The sequence below is a fragment of the Ostrinia furnacalis genome, unplaced genomic scaffold (assembly GCF_004193835.3).
Source record: "Ostrinia furnacalis isolate ACB-3 unplaced genomic scaffold, ASM419383v2 OfSCF2340, whole genome shotgun sequence".
NCBI lineage: Eukaryota > Metazoa > Arthropoda > Insecta > Lepidoptera > Crambidae > Ostrinia > Ostrinia furnacalis.
The window spans coordinates 284,907-310,018 of NW_021132579.1; the positions used below are offsets into that span (position 1 = coordinate 284,907).

The following is a 25,112-nucleotide window of genomic DNA, read 5'->3' on the forward strand; positions in this document are numbered from 1 at the left end:
TCGGATTGCTCGGATCAAACTTCCCGCACCCCGTGCTTCCCTCGACCAAAAATTTAGTGGGGCGCGTCTTCGTGGATGAAACGATCTATACCTGTTTCCTCCTCTGCTGTGCACTGCTGATGCTGCTGTCAGAAGACCGCCCGGAGTCGGTGTGTCGACACAGCGCAGTCGTTCCGTCTTCACTCAGCCTCCCGCGTCTGGATTCCCCACTATTTCTGGACAATAAGCCACTCGCATTATTAATATAATAATAAGTATACCCTCAGTAACCTATATGACCTTAAGAGCACTTTCACATTTAGACGACTTTAGCAGTGCGACAAACGCGCGACAGACGCGCTGTCGATAATTTCATACTATATGACAGCGGATTACTTCTGCCTTTACATTATAAAAACGCCGCTGCCGCGCTGCTGTCGTTCCATTCTTCTAACGCCCTAATGTGAAAGCGCTGTAAGATGCGTTCGTTCGTTTCAGCCAAATGACGTCCACTGCTGGACAAAGGCCTCCCCCAAGGATGTTCATAACCCTGCGCTGCCCGCATCCAGACTCTTCCCGCGACCTTCACCAGATCGTCGGTCCTTCTAATGGGAGACCTGCCCGTCCTGCCTACTACGTCTTCCGGCCCGCGGTCGCCACTCGAGAACTTTTCTGCCCCAATGGTCATCGTCTCTATGAGCTACCTTAAGATTAAACTGAGGTTATTTTTATGCAGAACGAAGCAAGTTTTGTCTGCAATCACATCTGATGTTTAAAGAGACGCAATCTAGGATGGAGTTAAATTATACATATAACTCATACAAGATGTAAAGGATAAGTTAGAAAATACATTTTAGCAATACAAGTGAAGGACTCAAGACCAACATTTCATATCATTTGGTTTAATTAATATTTCATTCATCAATGTCCAACACAGTGCTTTGATTAATTAGTTCATTATAATTTAGCAGTTATTAACAAGTTACTTTTATTTATTTCACAATTAATTGTGGTAAATTTTCATTCACCACAAAATTCATTGAGTGAATTTTGTAAAATGTTTCCCTTACGTTGTGGTTTTACAGGATTTGAATACAAATCTATTTAAATTATGCTAAATATATCACCTATGATGATGTATGTATTTCCTGGTTCGCACTGGACTGGTCTGAGAGACGGTGACTCCCTTAGCGTTGCTCGGTGACAGTTTGCTGGCGCTAGCCACCGTGCTGTTGCCATTGCTGCTTACAGGGTCGATCGATGTTGATACCTAAGCAATGAACGTTTAGAAATGTACTTCTGATTGGGCTCAAATTAAAAGTGTTTTTAAAAATAAATCACTAAGCGTATTTAAAAAGTTATTGTTAATTAACAGGAAAAACACTTTGTATTACAAGGAAAGGTTGAAATTGTACATTAATTATTTTAAAATTTAAATCCAGACATACCTGATAACAAGGAAACATTGACATGAAATAATATCTATTTTTATTGGTGCCACATTTATCAATCACACCACAGTTATTTTCTACTACATTAAAAAATAATTATGATATAATAAATACCTGTGGAACAGCTTGATTCGTCTGAGTCGATGTCTCTCGTCTCTTTTGAGGGTCCGTGTTTTGTTTCAACGTTTGCAATTTAGCTAGCGGTATGATGTCACAATCAGTAGGCCTGTGCCATACAGTGGTCTAAAAGCAGTAAGAAGAGTAAATTAGGCTGAATAAATGAAGAAATCAGTAAGAAGATATGAATTTCATTGTATATCTTCATCACACTTCACTATTTAATGGGTTACCAGTGAAAGTTCGATGAAAAATATTGATGACTTGTATTTATATTATTTAGCCATTATTAAAAAAGTCTTAGCACATCAATAAATCAATTAGACAACTTTAAAAGGCAATTAAGGTTGTCAAGCACATTAATCATCATGAAGTATGAAAGCTCACCTGTGTGGAAGCATTGTAATAGTAAAACCTATGTGTGTTAATATCAAAAAGTTCCCACCATTGTGAAGAGTCTGTTCGTTTCACTTTTACTCCCTGGAACAAGATATTATGTGTTACTATTTAGGAAAATCACCTAGAAAAAAATACCGTAAATTCGTACAACTTATTACTTAGAAGAAATCATAAGAAAACTTGTAAATGAAACTAATTGATTATCAGAATTGTAAAAGGTAGAACCACAGTAATTTGACACAATGTGATCTTTATTAGAAAATGAGGAGCATTAATTGTAGATATCATGTAAATAAGTGCATTTTAGCTCCCTATTAATATAGGTTATAATTCAAAATGTATAAGCTATGCAAGAATTCAATCTTAAAATCTGCTCGTTTGCCTCCTGTCACATAAAAAAAAATCAAATATTTAGGATTTGAACTGGAAACAAGTCACCTGAATTTGACACTGTCTTGAACTAAGTTTAATTTGAGGTACATACTTAGGAAATTCATAGGCAATTGTAACCACTAGTCTCAACCTCAATGGAACAGCTTTTACTTTCATTTCTTGTGTAATTACGTAAGTATAATGTATTGCTATACATTAAAATTACATTGTTACCAAATGATTTAGATGTTGCAATGACTAATTTTGTATGAGCAGGGCCATGGATTATGAAACAATTGCAGAACAACTAAATAAGTAAAATGAAAGGTGATAAGTATGATCATTGCAATTCAATGAATACTGACTTATTTATTCATCAAGATGATTAATTTTATGAATTTCAATGAATGAATCTCAATGGGATTTTTCGACTATGTGCCGAATTATGGAATTTATCTCAATCTATGAAATACTAAGTAGGTTTTCTTCCCTTCAACAGAATACACAGAGAACCCTCACTCCCTTAAGTTACAGGAAAATGAAAGTGCTATGTAAGTAAGCAATAACTACAGGAAATGAGACCGGGTAAAAAAACTCACCTCTGGCGGATCCCAAACGCACTCTCCTGTGGTTAGGTTAGCATACATATGCTCCTTTGTTTTGGGCTCGATAATCTCCACCCATTCTACCCTAGAATAAAACATTCCCGGTTTTTATAATCAACATCAAAAACATCAGGAACTCAACGACAAATTACTGCGAATCCAGGGCGTGACATTAGCGATTTCCGTACACTTTATTGATTTTGCAACTTTCAACACACGTAAGAAACATTTTGGCAAAAAAAGCTTCTAAAGACTTCTGTAACTAATTACCTTTCCGAAGACATTTTCGGGAAATATTAGCTATTCTTGCAAACCTAATCGCACATCGTAAACAATCTATTTGACCTAAAATGCGGATGAAATTAATCGGATAGCATCCATGTTGAATGTTTACTTCATGACGGGATGACGGATACGGCTGAGGTCGAAACTCGCAGAACTTTGATTTTACACAAATGCATTTTTAACCTGATAAATGAGTCATTTAATTTTCATATTCTTGTCTTGATCCAATATTCCAATGAATGATGAAAAAAATGTTTTTTTGTTTTTTTTTTTTTTTTTTTTTTTCAAATTGTTTTCACGGTGGCTGGTGTCTCAAATTTTTCCTTCGAACTAAATATTATTAACTAACGACCCGCTAAGCATACATAGGAGGGGGGACAGACAGACAGTGAGTGGAGTGACTTTTGTTTTAATATGTTGTAGTGATAGAAATAATGATAGTATTCAAAACATAAATATTAAAAGTTCCTATTTTATTGTACTACCTACCCACCTTACTCTACCTTATAAATAGTAAGTAGTAACATACTATGCGCTCTACTACTATGCGAATAACTCTTTTTCTACTCGGTGTTTCTTCACGAGATCGAATCAAAAATTAGAAGATCTGTAAACGAACTAAAGTCGCTGACATAATACCCCAACGGATTAGCAAGCTGAAATGGCAATGGGCTGGGCATATATATAGTATGCAGAACTGACGGCCGATGGGGCAGCAAGGTTTTAAGTGGAGGCCTTGACTCGTACCGGAAATCGCAGCGTAGGACGTCCACCCACAAGGTGGACCGACGACCTCATAAAGGTAGCGGGAAGGCGCTGGATGCAGGCTGCCACCAACCAGCCATTGTGGAAATCATTGGGGGAGGCGGAGGCCTATGCTCAGCAGTGGACGTTCTATGGCTAAAAATGATGAATGAAATGCTCTTTTCGTCAAAAGATTCAATTCTTTTTGTATTTCAGTTAATCCCAATCGAACCATATTTAATTTTATTACTATGATATTCTAGAAGAGATTTTAGAATCTTTACAGTTCATCTTTAAGAGTTGAAGATTTTTGTTTATGAAGCATGTGAATTATAGAAAGATTGATATTAACTCTTTGGCACGGGTACACTTCTTTTTGGAGCACGGAGTTACATGTATTGAGTTTCAATTTGCACAATTTTTTTTCACAATAATCTATATAAATAAATCTATATAAATAAAAATGAATAATAATTGATGTTCGTTAGTCTGATTAAAACTTTTGACTTTTTTATATGGCTAAAATATTACAACTTAAGTTGTCTGGGGGTCGAGTTGTCGTAGATTTATAAAATTTAGAATTTCTTACTTACGCTCATAGTGCAACTAGCCCCTAACGCAGAAACAGCCCCCTCCTCTACTTTGATTAGCGTGACATAAGGGTTGAGTTTATGAAGATAGTTTATTATTTTCCAAACTACCTATTTTACTTACTTCTATTTCCACTTTCTGTGATTAATTACTGTCTCAAAGACCAAGGGGCTCATCAAAGGGTGCTTAAAATCAGATATTTTATTTATTTAAAGTTTCAAAAAGATAAAAGAAATAAAATCTGTTTTTTTAGAATTAGTAAAAGAAAATAAAACAGAGAGCTACCTCCGAAAACATCACATAACCTATTAAACATCATCTAACATTGCAGTTTTGTTGTTGGCGAAAAAAATTAATTATTTTATCGTAAAATCTTAAAAATTACAGTAAGTATTTGTGGAATAATATATTCTAAGCATTTATAAAAAGTTAGCCGCCCGACACTATTATCAATGCTGCGTACACTGACTATTAACCTTATAAAATGCCGGCGCCCTATTCAATCTGATTCATTGGCGAACAAAAGTTGTCGTAATCGGTACTCTACAGGAACACTTCAGTCTAAAACTCCACAAGTGAATAAAGTAGTTAATGGTCAGTAAAATATACGCTTATTATAATATGTAGCATATTTATGTAGCTATTTATTTTCGCTTAATGACAAGCCTCTTGTGATCTAAACAAAGGCTTTTTATTGAAATTTTACCAATGTTGTTACATTTATTTCAGCAATGGCTGTAGACAACTCAAATTTTTTACTTCCAAATAATCAGAGATTTGTGGAACTGGATAGTTCACAAGCCTTTAATAACTTGACTAAACAGGAGAAACTGTATGCTCATTATTTAAGTCACGTAAGTCACTTACCATTTTCTTAATCTCCCTTTCTATTGTTCAAAGTATGTAAATGTTAATATGTCTTTCAGGCAGCTTGGAATGGTGGGCTAATAGTGCTTCTCCAAACTAGCCCCGAATCTCCAAGAATTTTTTCACTGTTACACCGGATATTCCTTGGGGAACCTCTGGAGAGTCTCAAACAATCTGCACTGAAAGCTGGAGCCAGTGAAGATGATTTTCAGGTGAATATTATATCAATATCTAAGATAGTGCAAGTTTCTTACTATTTATTGAAGGTTTTTTAATTTAGCACTCTAATTAGAAATTAGAATCATTCTTAAAAAAATAAATTAACCTAGATATTTGAATAACTTTGAATGTTGTGATAATAGTCTAATTTTTTATCAAAACTAGTTCACTTAAGATTGATAGTAAACCACATCCTTTTAACATTGTATCAATTTTTATCATAAAGTTTCTATGATTGTGGTTTTCTACAAAAACAACCATTGAATTCAATTGTCTATTACACCACATTTTTCTCATCATTGCAGGCTTTCCTAGTATATGCTGGTGGAATATTTGCCAACAGTGGTAACTACAAAGGGTTTGGGGACACAAAAATTATTCCAAATCTCTCGAAGGAATCCTTTGAGATTATTGTAAAGGCGTCGAAAGCTTTTGAAAATGACACCACTCATATAACAAAGCTCTGGCAGAATAACAAGAATGCTATTTATAGCCTCACTCCAAGACTGACCAGCCTCGGACTGGCTGACAAGGTAATCTAGTTTGCTTGGATATTGCCCATACATGGGCATCATTCAAGAGTATGCGCATTGCACACTATTTGTGTGCATATTTGTTTAGCTCTCATTCATCTGCTGATTACACTGATATTGTAGTCCTTTATCAGTCTTATTAAAAGATTATGCATTGTTTACTTTTTTTATTGTACAAAACACATGAACCTAAACATGTAGCATCTTATGTAGTTTTAGTAAGTTCCAATTTGCAATAAAAATGTGTTTCATATGCTCTCAACTGTACCTTTTTTTTATAAAAGAACTGTTTCTTTTAACAAAGTGTTCCTTAAAATGTATGAAATTTCAGGGTGTAACAACATACTTCTCAAGTAACTGCACTGAGGCAGACTCAAACTTAGTGAATGACTGGATGAAGACAAAGCGCATTGAAGCGTACATATGCAGGACTTTCAAGACCACAGCTGATGATGGACGTATGTAACAAGTGCTTTTCATGACTTTCATTCATAAGACTTTTATTAAAAGAATAATATTTCTTCTTCTTATTTTGTTTATGGCCAGGTTTTTACCATGACTTGACATTTAGTGCCATCTATTGACGTATGAAACTTTTTGTATGTATTTTTGAGACTTTATAACTTTTTTATTTATTTAATTGTAGTGCCCTTGTACACTGTTCATTTGGCGAGTGTCGAAACCTCATCTAAACCACCGCTAACCATGGAAAAAGAAAAATACAAGAACGCCTACTTCCAAGTGACGAGGGGAGACTACTCCCCTCTCCTCAAACTGGTGAATGAAAACCTGGAAAAAGCCAAGGAGTATGCTTTGAATGAAAATGAGAAGAACATGTTAAAACATTACATCAACAGTTTCAAGGAAGGCGATTTGGATGAGCACAAAGAAGGCAGCAGATACTGGATCAAGGATAAGGGACCTATTATTGAAACGTATGTATGTCTGATGCTGACCAATACTATCTGAAATTACAGACAGAAATAAAAACAATCTATAGTCTGGTCTGTGAGCATGTAGAATTTTGTCCAATGACCCCAAGCTACCCATCCTTATCGCTCGCGCGTAATTATGTTGCTGTCGCGCTCGCATACTCACTGCGGGCGCCCGTCGCACAAGCTTTACCTATTTCAATTTCCACTAGTGCATCTTCGGAATCATCTTAAAAAATATTAATTTCAGGGCTGGTTGTTCAAATTGTTAGTTAACTTTCATTTGAAATATGAATTTATCAGTGAACATGTTGAATCATTTCATTTAGCGTATTTCTTCTCAAATTTAAAATAACTGTAAAATATACTAACTTTCAGGTACCAAGGTTTTATTGAAACATACCGCGACCCGACCGGACAGCGCGGTGAGTTCGAAGGCTTCGTGGCGATGGTCAACAAGGAGATGTCCAAGAAGTTTGGAGACCTCGTCGACGGCGCTGAGAGGTATGTCACTAATATACCTAAGATACATTATAGTTACTCTCCCATGGTTCCTATTTTCACACACACTATTATAAGAGTCACAAGAAACTGTCTTTTTTTCCATTTAAATTCCTTGAAGTGAATAATAAAATAATCATGTTTTCTGCACCAACTCATACACACCACGAATATTTACTATTTGTGTATTTACTAATGGACCGTTCAATTAGTTGACATTTGTATAAATAATCAAAATAAATACGAGCCTATTCGATTTCTTTTTGACACATTTTTTGACTAGGACTCACCCATTTTTCTATTTGTACCTTATTTTACGTGCAATAAAGTTTTAAATAAATAAATGACGTCATCAATAGGTTCATCAAACTGCTGCCATGGGGCGAGGATCTGGAGAAGGACTCGTTCCTCCGGCCTGACTTCACCAGCTTGGATGTTCTGACGTTCTCCGGCAGCGGGATTCCCGCCGGGATCAACATTCCCAACTGTAAGTCACACTAATAAAGACATCTTTAAGGACGAAACACACTTGTCAACCCGGAAACGGATCGTAAACGTATCAACTGGACGTGTTCAGTATTATTTTTATAAAACTCCGTACTGCAACGTAAACGCCTCGCCTCGGTTGACAGCGCGGCGAAAGTCGATACGGTGTTGATTCTTTTCTGGGTTGATAAGTGTGTAACCTTTAAGGCTCTTTCAAATGTTTTGAAACGACATCAGTCGTCCGTTTGCAGGACCATACCGCTAAGTCAGTGCTTAGTTGCGGAATGATGACAATAGAGTAGTTAACACCACCTTTCAGCATACTTTTAAAGGTCTCTACCCACTACACCGTATCATACCATGACCGTGCTAGGAACGTGTCAGGCAAATACATATTATTTGTATTGAAAAGTATGACACTGTTCCCAGTAGCACAGATAATATAATACTAGTCCAGTAGACCGTTCCGTCACCGACCAACACCGTCGCGTGCCATGCACGGAGCGTCAACAAAATGTCGGCGAGAATATTTTCGATCCGTTCAGTGGGCATAGTAGAGCGTATCGTGTTGCTTTCCGTGCCTGACACGTTCCTAGCACTGTTATGGTATGATACGGTGTAGTGGGTAGAAGAGACCTTAAATGGATTCTGTGTCAATTACCTAATAGCTGATAAGTTGTGCTCAGCATATCCCCTTACTCTGTAGTTTTTTACACCGTGCGTAAAAAGAGGAATACGCGTCTATAAGAGAGATGCCACACGGGCTATGTCTGTGCGGTGCGTTAGATGTGCGTCGACTGAGCGGTGACGCTCCGTCGTTCTACATATAAAACTGAACGATATGCCACACGATGCGTTGAATTGACGGACGGCGACGCAACGCTCTTGTGGCTCCTCTTTTACGCTACGCCTCTTACAGACTTACCGCAAGACCGACTTATGCGAGCATACTTTTCACCTTAATTTCATGTAATTTTATTGTGATTTCAGACGATGAAATCCGCCAAAACGAAGGCTTCAAGAACGTGTCGCTCGGCAACGTCATCCCAGCCGCGTACAAGGAGTCCGTCATCCCGTTCCTTTCAGACTCCGACAAGCAACTGCTGGAAAAATACAGGGTGGCCTCCTTTGAGGTAGGTTCTGGACATAACATTACTTCTAATGAAAGTGTAGTTTATAATGAGCATCACCATGATGGCGACACCATTGCATTGGCGTTTGTTTTGGTGCCATTCATTTACTTTTTTCTCAATTTTACTTGACATCTGGGTGTCCTAAAGTAATAAAAGTATATTTTTCTTTCTTTCTCCGGGCCTAAAACTCATACAAATCATTTACATTTTGCAAGTTCGTTCGTTCGTTTCAGCCAAATGACGTCCACTGCTGGACAAAGGCCTCCCCCAAGGTTTTCCATAATGAACGGTTCTGCGCTGCCCGCATCCAGGCTCTTCCCGCGACCTTTACCAGATCTTCGGTCCACCTAGTAGGAGGCCTGCCCACGCTACGTCTTCCAGCCCGTGGTCGCCACTCGAGAACTTTCCTGCCCCAACGGCCATCGTCTCTATGAGCTATGTGCCCCGCCCACTGCCACTTGATTTTCGTCGGTTACTTTGGTTCTCCTGCATTTTGCAAGTAGGTTTTTAATTTTTTTCTCGTATTTTATTTTAATTTTCCATTTGAACAGGTACAAGTAGGCCTACACGAGTTGCTAGGCCACGGCAGCGGGAAACTGCTGCGTCAAAACGCCGATGGCAGTTTCAACTTTGATAAGGAGAAAGTTAAGAATCCATTAACAGGTCAGTTCTTCATGGTGGATTATACATACCTACAGTTTGGTACTAATTGATGCAGAATAGGATTTTTCAAGTCCTTTTGATTGCCAAGAGTATGCTATAATCTGTATATTCGATAAATTTCTCTAATTGATTTTGAACTGTCTCCCTTTATAATAAGGTTGTAAATCGGTTGACTATTCTTTTTTTGCTAACAACAGGCAAACAAATCAAGTCATGGTATACGGACGATGAAACTTACTACAGCAAGTTCTCTGTACATATTCTATGAATTACTACAATGTAATTTGAACTTCACCACCTTATTATAATGTTGAAAATCGAATGACAAAATGTTTCATCCTTTATTGTTCTGTTAGGCAAACAAATCGAGTCATGGTACACGGACGGCGAGACATATGACAGCAAGTTCACAACTTTGGGCTCGGCCTTCGAGGAGTGCCGCGCCGAGGCCGTCGGTCTCTACCTCTCGCTGGATACCGAGATACTCAAGTGAGTCACCTCTTTTGTGTATATTACCAGGCCTGTTCATCTCCGCGAGTTTACATCGAAAACAAAACACGCACGATGGCCCCCTACAGGATTACTATTCGACAAGGCCTCACATACGAGCGAGCATTGACTCACGCACGCGTATTCTTGTGTATGATGGAAAAAATGGTGTACTAAATACTGTACAGTATTTAACTGCCTAAATGATAATAAAAATACAGAATGTACTTTTTTAAGTTACCTGAAGACACTGAGAGGTAAATAAGTAGTTAATATTATTCATGATAATTCATGCTAAATTATGTATTTCCTCCGCCATTTTCTGCAGTTTGGCACCTCACGTCACATCATTTTACCGAAGTCAGCCCTATAGCTTCGGCGCAGTGCTGATCACTGACATTTGTCAACAAAATGGTGATCGACTCTTGAGACACGCTAAATTACACCATATTGTGTCATAGTGACATTGAGCATACATTTTTTAAATACCTTCGCGAAGTAAAACTTCTGTACGTAGTACTTATTATTATTCTGTGATATTATATCGAACATTTTTTAGCATCAGAGACGTTACGTCACAGTATACTTTTACATTGTTTAGAAAAAATAATAAATACTTTTTTTAAATGGGCGTGGCAGATAAAATGAATGTATCTCTGTGTGTCGTTCTCTTTTAATTTATTCAATCCTTACCTTATCCATTACTCTTGTAACTGTAGACTTAATTAATAAAAAATATTTAATAATGATGCTACTTAATTTAATATCGAAACAAACCTAAAAACTCCTTTTCATTGTTCGTAAAATTGTTGATAGGACTTTTTAAAACTTAGCTTATCAACAAACTTTTTACCAACTAAGTTCTCAGCTTCATAATGAAGATGTCTTATTTCTAATCTCTTTAGTTGATCAATATTATTTAATGTGATAGAATCAGAGTAAATACAAATGAGTAGGTCATCTTCATAGAAACGCACCGAGCTCGGTTTGTACTTTGTATGTGAGCGCGCCAATACGTATGCGGCGCCGCTCACCGCTAATCCACGCTCATCATCATCATCATTTCAGCCATAGGACGTCCACTGCTGAACATAGGCCTCCCCCAATGCTTTCCATGTTGATCGATTGGCAGCGGTCTGCGTCCAGCGCTTCCCTGCTACCTTTACCTAATCCACGCTAAATTTTGTCAATGTGTCGCGCGCCGCATACGTATTGGCGCGCTCACATACTAACCGCGCTCGGGCGTTTCTATGAAGATGACCTACTCATTTGTATTTACTCTGATAGAATCTTCGGCTACGAGGGCGAGGAGGCTCAAAACGTGACGTACGTGAACTGGCTGAGCCTGCTGTGGAACGGCGCCGCCAAGGCCACCGAGATGTACCAGCCCTCCACCAAGACTTGGCTGCAGGTATAGTTCCGGCTTATTCCACTATTCCCCATTGACAATCCCCGTTAACGCCAATTGGAGCTTATAATGGGGAATAATGAACTAACAAGTTCATTAATCCCCGTTATATTAGGATTTTATTTTTAACGTAATGGGGATTAATGAACTTTTTAATTCATTATTCCCCCATTATAAGTTTTATAAGCTCCATTTGGCGTTAACGGGGATTAGTGAACAAAAAGTTCACTATTCCCCGTTGACTGGGATTGTCAACGGGGAATTGTGGAAGAAGCCTATAGTTTATAGTTCTTGCAACTCACGAAGGCGAGTGAGCTTTAATTGTGTGTTTACATGTACATAATGATAGTGTAATGTATATCAAAACTGAAAAACGAACAGTAGCGAGCCACCACACATGGAAAGCTCACTCGCCCTCGTGAATTGCAACAACTATATTTGATTTTTTGATTTGCAATTAATTTTGATACCTGACCTCACTGCTAAAATGTACAGTGGCCACTGTAGGAGACGCGCTGTCTAAAAATTCCAAAATAAACGTCATGAAATATTTATCATTTCATGCTGATATTCCGATATTTGTCACAACATTCTCTAATATTTATGTTATCACACACTGTGAAGTTATATTATAGTCATAACTTGTTAACCATACAACACCTATAAAAGAATCGCTCGCTTTTAATTAACTAAGCTCATAAAAACAACAAAATCACTGGTGGTGTCAACACTATGTTAATTACTGTACCTATCATGACGTTTGTATAGGTGCAAAATCGCGTTATAACAGCGCATAAAAAGTGTCAAATGACAGGGGTTGTCAACCCTATTATTAAATTACCATAATAACGTTTATGTGCAGGCGCACGCACGTGCCCGCTTCGTGCTCATGCGCCTCCTGGAGTTAGAAGGCGACGGGCTGCTCACCGTCGCCGAGACCGAGCCCGGCAAGAACCTGCTGCTCACTCTACAGAAGGACCGTCTCGCTACAGACGGCAAGAGAATCATTGGTAAGTCTTATTCAGTTACAACAGAGTTGATATTTGCATGTGTATTACGTGCTATCAGAAAGGCGCCTGGCGCCGCCGGCAAGAGGATCATAGGTAGGTGTTATTGTGATACAAGAGAGTCGGTTTTTGCATGTCTATTAAGTGCTATAAGAAAACGCTGCAGAGGGGCCACCTCGCTACGGATGGGAAGAGGATCATTGGTAGGTCTTATTTACTTGCAAAAGAGTCGGTTTTTGCATACTAAAAGAACCTGCTGCTCACTGGGTATAGACGGCAAGAGGATCATTGGTAAGTCTTATGTAGGTGCAAGAGAGTCGGTTTTAGTATGACTATTGCTTGCTAGAAGAAAACGCTGCAGAGGGGCCACCTCGCTACGGATGGGAAGAGGATCATTGGTAGGTCTTATTTACTTGCAAAAGAGTTGGTTTTAGCATATCTTTTGCATACTAACAGAACCTGCTACTTACTTACTGGCTACAGACGGCAAGAGGATAATTGATAGGTCTTATTGTGATACAAGAGAGTCGGTTTTTGCATGTCTATTGCGTGCTACTGCAACTCGCTTTGTGCTCATGCGCCTCCTGGAGTTAGAAGGCGCCGGGCTGCTCACCGTCGCCGAGACCGAGCCCGGCAAGAACCTGCTGCTCACTCTACAGAAGGACCGTCTCGCTACAGACGGCAAGAGGATCATTGGTAGGTTCTTACAAAAGATACGACTCTTATTATTGGGCTAACTGAGCGAGTGCACCCTAGCCACGTCGATTTACGACGACGGCACGACACCGCACCGTTCCACGTTGACGATGTCTTGACGTGACGTAGAAAAGTGGACAGGCCCTCTATTATTTATCAGTTCAAAATAACAACAGATTTGTTTAGATCTACTTTAAATTTTTGTTTCATTGTTTTCGACGTTAATGATAGGAGGATTATAAAGAACCAATACTTGTAAAACCCGGTTTCCGCCAAAGTTGAGAGATGTGTTTGAATAAACAATCAAATTTCGTTATTTCTATTGATATAGATGATAGTTAGGTGATTCTCACTGTTCAACTTCGGATCGGAAATATTGGTTATTCAAGCACATCTTCCATTCTTCCCAAGCAATTACCCTCCACGTAAATTATTCGTTCCTTCCAGGTGACTTCCTGGTGAAGTTGCAGACCATCAAGGCTACAGGCGACGTGGCGAGCGGCGAGCAACTGTTCGACAAGTACAGTCGCCTGGACGGGGTATGGGCGCGCTGGCGGGACATCGTCATGCTGCACAAACAGCCGCGCAACATCTTCGTGCAGCCCAACACTACACATGAAGGTAAGTGACTTCCTAGTCAAGGTACAGACCATCCAAGTTACTAAAGCCCGGTCCGTGAGCACGTAGAATTTTGTCCAATGACCCCTAGCTACCCATCCTTGTCGCTCGCACGTAATTATGTTGCTGTCGCGCTCGCACACTCACTGCGGGTGCCAGTCGCACAGTTGCAGTTCGACAAGTAGTGTCCTGAACATCGTCATGCTGCACAAACAGCCGCGCAACATCTTCGTGCAACCCAAATCCCAATACTACGCATCATGGTAAGTGACTTCCTAGTGAAGGTACAGGCCATCAAAGTTACAGGCGACGTGGCGAGAGGCTAGCAACAGCTGTTCGAAGTAGTGTCCTGAACGGCACCTAGGCGCGCGATCTTCAAAGTTACACACATTTTTAGCCTATTCCATTCCCAAAGTATTTTGTTTGTCTAACTAAATAAAAAATACAATCACAAAACTAGATAGAAATTGTAAGTAGGCAGATGTAATTAAACTGGGTACTGTAGGTGGGCAGCCCTATCGCATGTTGTCATACTGTGACGTACCGCGCGACTGTTGACATTTATTTCAAAAATATGGCCGAGTTGGAATACTGTATAGATAGTATTACCGTGCCAGTACAGTCGCTTGGACGGGACCGGGCGCTAGGAGTATTTTTTTACTTTTCGAAAAATGCGAAGACTTTTTTTTCCTCTCATTTAATATTACTTTTAGAGCCTGACCAGGAACATAAAAACCCTCGCCATGTTGCGAAAACTAATGGTACTAATTTCTTTTAATGGCAACAGTAACTGAAAACTTTATTGACATGTCACNCCCTTACACAGCACAAACCGTTTTAATTAATTAAAATTCGTCGGACGTGTTTACCAATTTTTCACTTTGACAGTTCATGTGACGTTTACGGGTGAGCCGTGCCGGCTCCCTAAAAACTGCCTCACCTTTCGTGCACTGACTATCTATCTAGGTTTTATTAATCTAAGCCTACAACCATAATAATTAATCAAATATTTTAGAAGAATTGACGCCCCGACACTTTCTCTACTCTGCTCCGTTCATACTAAGGATAATTCAATCGTTTAAAATTGTATGCTTCTTACCGCTTAAGAGTAGGCGCACACCGTTGATTTTTCGTCGGCCGATAGTTTAGTCCAGTTTAGTCGGGCAGTGGGCAGTTGATCAGTATGGGCATGTATGGGAGTGCGCACACTACGCCGATTCGATTTGGCCGATTCTTCATACAAATTAAAATCGGGCACAACACAACTATCGGCCAACTAAAAATCAACGGTGTGCGCCTACTCTAATGCAACTAACTGACTGGTTCAGAGCCCCGATTACGGTAACTTTTAACGTCAACAATCCAGAAACGCTTCTCGATTCTGCGATACGATTGGTCAAAACAGCTGACGTACACTGTTGAACGACCAATCGTATCGCAGAATCGAGAAGCGTGTCTGGATTGTTGACGTTAAAAAAAAGTTACCGTAATCGGGGCTCAGTTCGAGGTTATGTTATGATGCATGTAGTATAAAACTTTGTGTTTCTATAAGCTCTCGTATACAAATAAAACTAACTTGTACTTAATCTTATTGTACTTAATCATTTGAAATTCAATAAGGTACAAAAAGGTATAATTAAAAAACAATGATATCATTTATCAACTTGGCAATATCTTGGCTGTTTTTAGATTCTCCTGTTTTTTATTAAGATCATTAAAAACATACATTTATTGTCTATGATATATTTTTTATCCTAGCAACATCTTTCATTTCATGTTCGAACGCATTTTGTTCTGCGACCGGCCGCCATACTCAAACAAAAAGATTGAGATGAAAAGATAAATTTTATATTTATTGCAAGTTGTTGAAAGTGTTTTAATTTACTAAATGAGTTCTAAATCAGATGTAAATAGAAGAGTACTCGCCATTCAGGCGAAGAAGAAACGACATAAACTAGCCAAGAAGAAAAACCGTGAGGAGGATCACGGCGGTGGTGGACAAGGAAACGGGCTGCGCAACCAAAATCAAAACCGTTTGGAACCGACACATAGTTCTTCCAATGAAACGATCGAAGAAGACGAGGACGAACAATACACCAGTGACGATGAGGAACAGGAAGACAGCGCCGACTATTGTAAGGGTGGATATCATCCTGTCAAAATTGGGGACTTGTTCCAGAGTCGATACCACGTCACTAGAAAATTGGGTTGGGGTCATTTTTCGACGGTATGGTTGTGTTGGGATCTTGTCGACAAAAGATTCACGGCGCTGAAAGTTGTCAAATCGGCGCCCCACTTCACGGAGACGGCTCTAGACGAAATTAAAATATTGAAAGCTGTACGCGACAGCGACCCTTCCGACCCGAAAAGGAATAAGACCGTGCAACTTCTCAACGATTTTAAAATTACTGGTGTCAATGGAACGCATGTGTGCATGGTGTTTGAAGTGCTGGGCCATCATCTACTCAAGTTGATACTCAAGTCCAACTACAGAGGTATTCCACGGGAAAACGTCAAAACAATAATACGTCAAGTGCTGGAGGGGTTGGATTACCTCCACACCAAGTGTAAGATAATACACACTGATATTAAACCAGAGAATGTGTTGGTGTGTGTAGATGAGACATACATACGTAAACTTGCAGCTGAGGCCGTTGAGTTGCACACTCTTGGCCTAAGACTACCACACTCCCTCATTAGTACTGCCCCGAAAGAGTTTCAAGAGCAGGTAGTGACAGCTAAAATGAGCAGAAATAAAAAGAAAAAGTTAAAGAAGAAAGCTAAACGTCAGTCAATGTTGCTAAAAAAACAAATGGAGCAAATAGAAGAAATGGAAGAGCAAAAGAAACTTGAAAACAGTGAGTCTGCTCCCATGTCTCAGGACAATGATGATTCACCACCGACTCCAGAAGAAGCTAGTGTTATTGATACTCGCTCTGAAAATGATGCTACATTGAATGGGTGTAGTGAAATAATAAGAAGAGCTGATGACGAAGCATTTGATACTGATGCTGAAGCAGTGCAGGTGCGGAGCAAACAGTATGGCTGTGGTGATGACGCTGGCACACCCATGTCCGAGGGTGAGATGACCGACACACCACCTTCTCTCAACTCACAGTCAATGAAAGAGAAGTCAATGGATAAGCAACCTGATCCAGCATTTGATATCTGTGACTTAGAAGTGAAAATTGCTGATTTAGGCAATGCATGCTGGGTGCATAGGCATTTTACTGAAGATATCCAAACACGGCAGTATCGCTCCCTGGAAGTGTTATTGAGTGCTGGCTACGGAACGTCTGCTGACATTTGGAGCACAGCCTGCATGGCTTTTGAATTAGCTACTGGAGATTACCTGTTTGAGCCTCATTCAGGAGATGGCTACACCCGGGATGAAGATCATTTAGCTCATATTATTGAATTACTTGGAGACATTCCCAAGCGTATTGCAGCATCAGGAAAATATTCAAAAGTATTTTTTAACAAGAAAGGTGAGTTGAGGAACATAACTGGGCTAAAGCCCTGGGGCTTGGTGTCTGTTCTAACTGAGAAGTATGAATGGAGTCAAAATGATGCAGAGGAATTTGCTGATTTTCTAAAACCCATGTTAGACTTTGACCCTAACAGGCGTGCCACTGCCTATGAGTGCCTTCAGCACCCATGGTTGAAGACGAGCTATCCTGAAAAGAATGAGTCTGAAGAATAGTACACATTGCTCTCTGTCTTTAGTGAATGATTGTACATTCATGAAATCAGTAGTGTCAACATACAAAGTATTTCAGCAATTTATGTTTGAATCAAAGTTTATTTATGGATTTGTTTGTGAGTTATTTAATTTGTATCTAGATTGTTTTGTTAACGATCTTTGATCCAGAAAGTAAATTGTGTGCAACTATTGGAATAATGCTAAACAACAAAGTTCCCTGTAATATTAGTAGCGAGGTATATGATACGCGCTGCTCAAGTTTGTAGACACATTGGTGAAACACAACATAGCATTGGCATTGTTATAGACAATTTTAAATTACCCAAACTGTACAGATAGCTTTAGGAAAATTGTGATGTATGACATGTAGACAATATAGGTTTTGTCACATTAATCTCTTAGGAATTTATTAGTTGAAATAGCTCGGCACTACCACCTAGAAGTGAGGAACCTAATGTAAAGTCATGCATGCGTACAGTAGCCATTCAGGTAGTATGTTCACATAGTTTAAGTTTGTGTTTTATCACTACACAATAAAAATCTCATAATGTAAACTTTAGGAATAAGACAGTATTTGTAATGCCACACCTCCGAGACTGCCTTTTTGTATAATTCAATGAGTCATCTAAATTAACAATGGCTGGAGTCGTCAGACATCTGGAGGCAGAGTAAGACAGTGTCCTCTTAACCAGCTAATATTATATAATTTATCATAGTTCCCAATTTACATGACCATTTGTATTAATTATATCTGCAAATTTACATGAATAAAAAGTCGAAACGAGCTTGTTTACTATGTTTTTTTTTCTTTTTGTGACCAAACCCTAGCCTATTTTGGCAGATTTAATTAACTTTGTCAGACCATTCAGATCAGATTATCTATAAAGAAAGTTGTGTTAGTTACTCCACTTATAACTCAAGAACGGCTGAACCGATTTAGCTGAAAATTGTCAGGGAGGTAGTTTAGAGCCAGGAGAAGGACATAGGATACTTTTTATCCCGTTCGAAATTAAAAAAAAAGTCTGCTTATTTATTGCCATTAAGGCGGAACAAAGTTCGCCGGGTCAGCTAGTTTTGTTATAAACAACGAATTTTTCGCATAATATAGTTTAAGTAGTCGGCCGGGCAGGTAGATATCGGATGATTACAGAGCGACGTTGGTTATCACACACTGTTTGTCTATTATGTTTTTTAAGTGAAAGTGTCACGGTCTAAATTGCAGTACAGGTTTTAAAATGTTTATATAATGTGTCTTGAACTGTATGCTTACTCATTTTGATTGAGTTACATAATTATCATTCCATTATTTCAGTAGCAGGTAGGTAGGTAATAGACGACAGACTAAACATGGTTGTAGTAAAAGCACCCTTATTACAATGGCATAAGATACTGGTGTTTAGTAGCTTGATGTGCTGTTGTCTGTACAATATGTATGATTCATCTTTGAAGACCAAATACGTTCCAGTAATCAACAACAATAACATAATGTAAATAACTTGGATTTACAGACAAGAGAGGTAGGTAGGTGGTGTGTAGTTCTCCCACAGCTTATTGTGATGGGACATTGTGTTCTATGTTACACAAGAAATGTGTGTCACGGTATCCTGCACACATTCAACTACCTTAATAATACAGAGTAGAGGTTGAAGGTACATGCTCTTTGGAAGGTACCGCTAGATGATTAATTGTGACTTTTATGTACTTAGGTACCTACTATAACAAAATAGGTACTACCAGTACTACCACAGAGGTACAGGAGGTACTACGACTACGAGTAGGTCCTTCAAAATTATTTTAATTATCTGGGACACTTGCCACAGTGGGTAGGTAGTTATTCCATAAATTCCTAAATCCTAAATACCTATAGGGAAATAAATCTGTTGGAGACAATCCCCTGCTTGAGATTCTCCCAATATTGGGCGTTGGGCGTCGTGCCTAATGGGCAAAAAGAGTCGTTCCCTCTATTTGCAAAATTACAAGGATAATTTATCCATTGAGTAAGCCAATATAGTATGTATTTGTCCAATTCATGCATAATAAGCATGATTGTGCTGTCCCATCTACTGACCCATACTCCCATCTCCCATTCCCATCATTCCGCAAATCGCCACTATTCGCATATGGCCATATGGTAATGGGCACTCGATTTTGTTTAGAGGCAGATCATAAAGATAAGGCAGATACACACAGCTACCTAAAGCATCTCCAAATATAATAATGATGTACTCCTCACCAGACGTTAAAATAAACAACAGACGATTCACAGCTGTCAATGATCGGCGGTGTCATTGTCAATGTCAAAAATGTCAAATTAATTAATAATTCAAAATTGTTTTGTAATTTGTATGATTTTCATTTGTATTCTAATTTCTAACGTAAATTAATAAATAATTCTGTAAATGTGAGTTCTGTGAAATATTTTATTATGTATAAGTTGAACAAATCAATCTGGAATTTAATAAATTCCGTAAGGTAAGAAAAATAATATGACAGGTGCATTGTAATTTTCGTTCTTAAAATTTTCTTGAAATTAGGAAATGTTAATCATAAAATGTATATCATCTTTCAGCTGTACTTTGCAAATTGGGAACGCCTAAATGTCAAGAAGCTAATAAAATGAGAAGACTGCAATATTTTTGCGAGTGGTCCTTTGCACATTTATGCAAATCAATAAAGCGTCGATGTTTTGCGCTTTTCTGTCTGTTATGCGCCTTCTTATTTCTGCTACGATGGAAGTTAATGTGCATCAATATGCAGCCTCGCATGCATATTCAGAAAATTGTAAGTATTTTTTTTTATCATTTTCTGGTTAATAAAAGTTCTTTGGTTTAAGTATTAACATAGTTTTTGAAAATTATTTTATCAATTTTCAGTGTCTCAGCTACGGCAGTGGACAGTCTGTTGGAAGCCTATGTCAAGATATGTGTGAGCCAGACGGGATATCTTCAGTTTCTTGTCACTCCTTCTACATGGAAAAAGATACTATTTTCTCTGGTACCTGGAAGAACCAAAGCTTAGTGTTTAAGACTGTCAAAGAAACATCAAATAGCCCTTGGGAGTCAAACATTTCTGAAAATGAATTCTTAAATATAGTGAAAAACAATATTAAGATAAAATTTAATATTTCTGTAGATATTGTTGATGCCAAAAGGATGTCATATATTCAATATAATCAAAAACAAATTAGTCGACAAGTAGAAATGCAAAATGCTTGGTCCCTTCTTCAAAATAATGAATATCTTGCTTTATCTCTTTATGAGAAATATGGAATATTCCCAAGGCTAGTTGGGTCATGTGGTTCAATGTATGCTGTTCAGAAACTGGATTCTCTATCTGCATATTGGCATTTGATGACCTTTTATGACACCAAAGAGGAATGGGAGAGAAGAGTCAAAGTGTCCATAATGATGTTAGATTTCTTGATGCTGTTAGAGGAGAGACTGCCAGAACCATTGCATCTATGTGATGTGAAGGTTAGCAACTTTGGTGTGACAAATGATTTTAAAAAGGTGATGTACCTTGATCTTGATTCTGTGCACCCACGAAGTGTGATCAACAAAATCACAGCTGATGGATCCAAGTGTAAGAAGCATAGCGACTGTGATTTCCTGGACTGTAGATCATTTTGTAATTTGATAACGAATAAATGTCAGCATGGAGTTGTTAATAATAACCTGCAGATGTTTTGTGAAAGGATATTTCTTGGCTGGGTGATGTCTGGGAGGGTGATGGTACCAGGGCTGCTCGTTGGTCCTCGAACCCCGAGAGTGTTGACTGAAATGTTGGAGAAGTGTGCAAATCCCTCCAAAGAGGCCGGTACCCCCAGAGCAAGAGCTACCAAAGAAATAAAGCTTAGGCTCTACCATTTATTAACACACCTGGTATCGTCCTAAAATGTTGCACTGTGATATTATTTGCTCTAGTCTTATTATGATCTCAATTAATTAAGATAGTATTTAAGCTAATCTCTGAAATGTATCTGTTATGTTTTCCTTTATGTATTATTAATTTTTTAAATATTATGTTAATACTATTACTAATTTGCACATTGTGATCATTATTAACTGTGTGGTCCACTTGTGTAAATGTCTTATAATTGAATTTGTCTTAATCTGAATTAAAACAGTAGGTCTGCAAATTTAATAGACACCTAACTACTCTGTTTTAATTCAGAGCTAAATGATAAATCCTTATTTAATATGGATATAAGTGAGGATTTATTTCTTTATTATGTTTTTTAATTTTATTTATTGTATTGGATGTAAATGTGGATGCATTTAGCCAGTTAAATGGCATGACGAGCTCAATTTTTAATGTGATTATTTTATCTCAAAAGTATTAATGAAAACTTTCTAGACAATAAGAAGTTTTTTAAACTAAATAGATAATGTAAGTTAAGTACCTATTCAAAATGTGATAACATTTAGGTGAAATGGTGCACAGTGTTAAATACTCGTTGCAAATAAATTAATTGCTTCAAGTACTTGTTATGATTTTCAGAACCTCATTGCATAGGTATTAAGGCCAACAGTAAAGATAAAAAATAGAGGTAATTGCGAAGTAGAGGTTGAACCACCATCTTTAAGATTAGTAGTTGGGAATAAGTGTGGCCGTTACGCCGAAAGTTTGCCAGAGGTCAGGATGTTGGCAGTGTTGGCCGCAAAATTGGCTGGCCGACATACGGCGCATGCGCGAGCCGGCAGGCGACCTTCCCGCGTCCTCACCGACAGTCGTCGGCTCATGCCGCGCCGCCACACTTGTTAAACTGTAAATACAACGCACATCAAAAAGCACTTTCGCTTTCATTGCGTTATCACCGCGTTAGTTCCGCGACCCACGCCGCGCCGCGAGTTACAAGTGTTGAAGGTGATGAGTGCTTGATGTCCTCGGATTGAGGAGACAGACCCCGAAACCGGTTTGTATACTTTTTATCTGTGTTTGTATTTATGCCGCAAAAGTATTTCAGCGAAATTACTTTCATCATTTTCCGGCCCTTCAGTGCTTTTAGGTCAGACATCAAGCCAATTTGAAGACCGGAAGCGTGGGATGTTTTATCCTGAATGTCACAAGTTCATGACCTTGGAAAACGTAGAAAGGTCAGCGACCTCTCAGTGGGTTAGTTAAAGTAGGTTGGTCAGTTAAGTAACACAGATTAGTAGTAGCACCTACTACAAAATCTTATGTAAGGCCACAGTGGGTGGGCCTGAACTAATTAAGTTAGGGCGTTTTTAATTGTTTAAATTTTCACTTTTCCCGTTCCAGGAAAAATCGCAATGGGCCAAAGATTGGTAGGATCTACACGTGTAGGTGTAACTACCTACGTAAGGTAGCAATATTGTACCTTCCTACGCAGTCAGGGTGCGTGCATGTATAGGTAAGCAGGGAGAGTTACGCCTTCGGACCGATAGGAACGGGGTAACTTTCATATAAAATGAGATAAATGTTGTTGTACTAATAGTTCCCATAATATACCTAGATTGATCTGACTGATCTAATCATTTCGCAACTTCGCGTACCTGATTGTCGGGTTTTCCAAAAACCTTAGTTCGGAAGTTTTTAAAACACCTACTTACTCTTTTACAAACAATAGCTTTATAATCATGGGTTCTTAATAATCACCAAAATTTTTGAATATTTGGTTTAATTTAAATATGCGCGCACCTTAGATAGAGTTCAAGCGAAAGATCCGCAATATCCATTTACCTACTTAAAACAGGTACATGCATCAGCAAACGCTTGTCTTAGGACGTATTTTTGAAATCTTTACTAATATTATAAATGCGAAAGTAACTCTGTCTGTCTGTCTCTCTTTCACGCCTAAACCACTGAACCGATTTTGATGAAATTTAGCATAGAGATAGTTTGAGTCCCGGGAAAGGACATAGGATAGTTTTTGAAACAGGGACGCGTGCGATAAAGTTTTTCTGTGACACAAAATTCCACGCGGGCGAAGCCGTGGGCGGAAAGCTAGTATTACCGCATGTGACATTTCCTAATTGTATAAGAACTCCGATTGAATGTGTATATAACTGGACTTCGTACCTATGTGATGTGAAGTATTGCTTCAGCCAGAATCACTTAATACCTGTGCTAATCGGTCTACTTGTGCTGATTTTTCCCCAGGTTAAGTAGGTACAGCTCCTCTTTGTTCCTCCAGCTTTCCGGTTCGTTCGGACAAAGGCCTCCCCCAAGGTTTTCCACGATGAACGGTCCTGCGCTGCCTGCATCCAGGCTCTTCCCGCGACCTTTACCATCTATCATAAAGATCGTCGGATTGTAAGATCTCTTACGGGTACCAGCCAGGTGTCCTAAGTCGGAAGTTAGATTTTTAAGCCTGTCCGACAAATTTAGAATTTCAGACTGTGTCCGGCTAAATCAGTATTTGGCCAGTAAGTAGTGCCGATGATTTTCTAGTTAAAAATAAATAAAAGATCCTAGAGTCTTAGGTCTTTTGTCATCGAAATATCCGAATTTCAAATTTTAAGACCTGCTAGCCCTACTACAACTAAGTATACCGAACACTAAGCTACTAGGCGCTCTACAAGGCTTTTGTTTTACTTTCAGGGCGAACCTAACGGTAACGAATACCTACTTACTTATTAGATTTGAGAAAAGCTATTTGTGGTTATGATGAATGGTTATGGCGTTTTTGGGGTTAACGTCAGGGTAAACCATTTTATATTCAAAAATACTCATTTGGTTTGTGGTTATTAAACGTAATTACTTACCTACTGGTTCAATGTTCATGTCTTGTCTAATCCTGATAGGTATTAACTATTTAACTCTAACAAATTCATAAAATTATTCACTAAATTGTAAAAGAAACATTGATGTTTTTTCAAATTCAAATGCTTTACTTTATTGCTCGATGTTTATCTTAGTTAAAAGAAATATTTTTTCAGAGATAGGAAAATAATAGCATAAATTGATTTACAATAAAAAAATTATGCGAATCTACTAGCAATAGGTAATTATGGCTGAAACATGTAACAATCCATTTTTAGCAGAGTTCTTCACCCAGTACACCCAGATGCGAGCTGGGAATAAAACCCGGGACCAATTGACTTAAAATTTTGGTAGGTATAGGGTGTGTTCACATAATTTTCTGTCTAATAACTTGTTGAAATAAGATTCTGTTAAAGTACAATGTCTAGGATAGTTCTCGTAGATTAGTAATTTAAGTACCTAGTTCAGTGCACCGACCTTTTGGTCTAGACTGGAATATTGCACCGACTGACTGCATTTTTTACAACGTTTCGTCTAGCTATGGAATCAGTGAAAACGATCCGTAGTTTATTACAGAGTTGTTACTTG

General features: G+C 38.5%; 5 protein-coding genes across 11 annotated transcripts in view; 4 read left to right on the forward strand and 1 right to left on the reverse strand.

Annotated features, from left to right (window-relative positions):
- RhoGAP93B (MyTH4 and RhoGAP_KIAA1688 domain-containing protein RhoGAP93B) overlaps window positions 1–3,359 on the reverse strand; it is a 34,248-nt gene extending 30,889 nt beyond the window's left edge. For 3 of the 6 annotated variants that reach the window (XM_028307740.1, XM_028307738.1, XM_028307735.1), the window contains exons 1-6: window positions 3,194–3,358; window positions 2,918–3,008; window positions 1,935–2,027; window positions 1,545–1,673; window positions 1,107–1,249; window positions 92–215 (exon numbers count right to left, since the gene is read on the reverse strand). In XM_028307740.1, the coding sequence (XP_028163541.1) occupies window positions 92–215; window positions 1,107–1,249; window positions 1,545–1,673; window positions 1,935–2,027; window positions 2,918–3,008; window positions 3,194–3,207 (594 nt within the window). In that variant the 5' untranslated portion in view covers window positions 3,208–3,358. Of the gene's footprint in view, window positions 1–91; window positions 216–1,106; window positions 1,250–1,544; window positions 1,674–1,934; window positions 2,028–2,917; window positions 3,009–3,193 lie in introns of all 6 variants that reach the window. The other 3 variants (XM_028307737.1, XM_028307736.1, XM_028307739.1) reach the window with 3 other exon arrangements.
- A 1,462-nt stretch (window positions 3,360–4,821) lies between these two features.
- DppIII (dipeptidyl peptidase 3) lies at window positions 4,822–14,122 on the forward strand. 2 transcript variants are annotated; one of them, XM_028307751.1, is made up of 14 exons: window positions 4,822–4,929; window positions 5,273–5,397; window positions 5,470–5,622; window positions 5,935–6,162; window positions 6,494–6,620; window positions 6,809–7,097; window positions 7,473–7,598; window positions 7,955–8,082; window positions 9,072–9,214; window positions 9,766–9,877; window positions 10,234–10,366; window positions 11,654–11,777; window positions 12,637–12,784; window positions 13,925–14,122. In XM_028307751.1, exons 2-14 carry the CDS (start codon window positions 5,275–5,277, stop codon window positions 14,104–14,106), a joined length of 2,016 nt encoding a protein of 671 aa, XP_028163552.1. In that variant the 5' UTR covers window positions 4,822–4,929; window positions 5,273–5,274; the 3' UTR covers window positions 14,107–14,122. The 2 variants fall into 2 exon arrangements, with proteins under 2 accessions (XP_028163552.1, XP_028163551.1); XM_028307750.1 differs by having other exon boundaries at window positions 4,854–5,137.
- Window positions 14,123–15,862: 1,740 nt separating this feature from the next.
- SRPK (SR splicing factor protein kinase) lies at window positions 15,863–18,590 on the forward strand. The gene has a single exon (XM_028307749.1). The coding sequence runs from the start codon at window positions 15,984–15,986 to the stop codon at window positions 17,796–17,798; it is 1,815 nt and encodes a 604-aa protein (XP_028163550.1). The 5' UTR covers window positions 15,863–15,983; the 3' UTR covers window positions 17,799–18,590.
- Window positions 18,591–20,134: 1,544 nt separating this feature from the next.
- Window positions 20,135–22,278, forward strand: LOC114355097 (divergent protein kinase domain 1C). The gene is made up of 3 exons (XM_028307759.1): window positions 20,135–20,270; window positions 20,368–20,579; window positions 20,672–22,278. Exons 2-3 carry the CDS (start codon window positions 20,415–20,417, stop codon window positions 21,689–21,691), a joined length of 1,185 nt encoding a protein of 394 aa, XP_028163560.1. The 5' UTR covers window positions 20,135–20,270; window positions 20,368–20,414; the 3' UTR covers window positions 21,692–22,278.
- Window positions 22,279–22,508: 230 nt separating this feature from the next.
- Gbs-76A (Glycogen binding subunit 76A) overlaps window positions 22,509–25,112 on the forward strand; it is a 43,815-nt gene continuing 41,211 nt past the window's right edge. The window contains exon 1 of the mRNA XM_028307746.1: window positions 22,509–22,713. The gene's annotated coding sequence lies outside the window, so the exon portion shown is untranslated. The remainder of the gene's footprint in view (window positions 22,714–25,112) is intronic.

Excerpts from the sequence above, each read along its gene's own strand:
- DppIII (XM_028307750.1), top strand. The coding sequence starts at position 4,996 with ATGCTGCGTACACTGACTATTAACCTTATAAAATGCCGGCGCCCTATT. Across the intron at positions 11,778-12,636 it reads CCACCAAGACTTGGCTGCAG|GCGCACGCACGTGCCCGCTT; the intron begins GTATAGTTCCGG and ends GTTTATGTGCAG. Across the intron at positions 12,785-13,924 it reads AGACGGCAAGAGAATCATTG|GTGACTTCCTGGTGAAGTTG; the intron begins GTAAGTCTTATT and ends CGTTCCTTCCAG.
- SRPK (XM_028307749.1), top strand. The coding sequence starts at position 15,984 with ATGAGTTCTAAATCAGATGTAAATAGAAGAGTACTCGCCATTCAGGCG.
- LOC114355097 (XM_028307759.1), top strand. The coding sequence starts at position 20,415 with ATGAGAAGACTGCAATATTTTTGCGAGTGGTCCTTTGCACATTTATGC. Across the intron at positions 20,580-20,671 it reads GCATGCATATTCAGAAAATT|TGTCTCAGCTACGGCAGTGG; the intron begins GTAAGTATTTTT and ends ATCAATTTTCAG.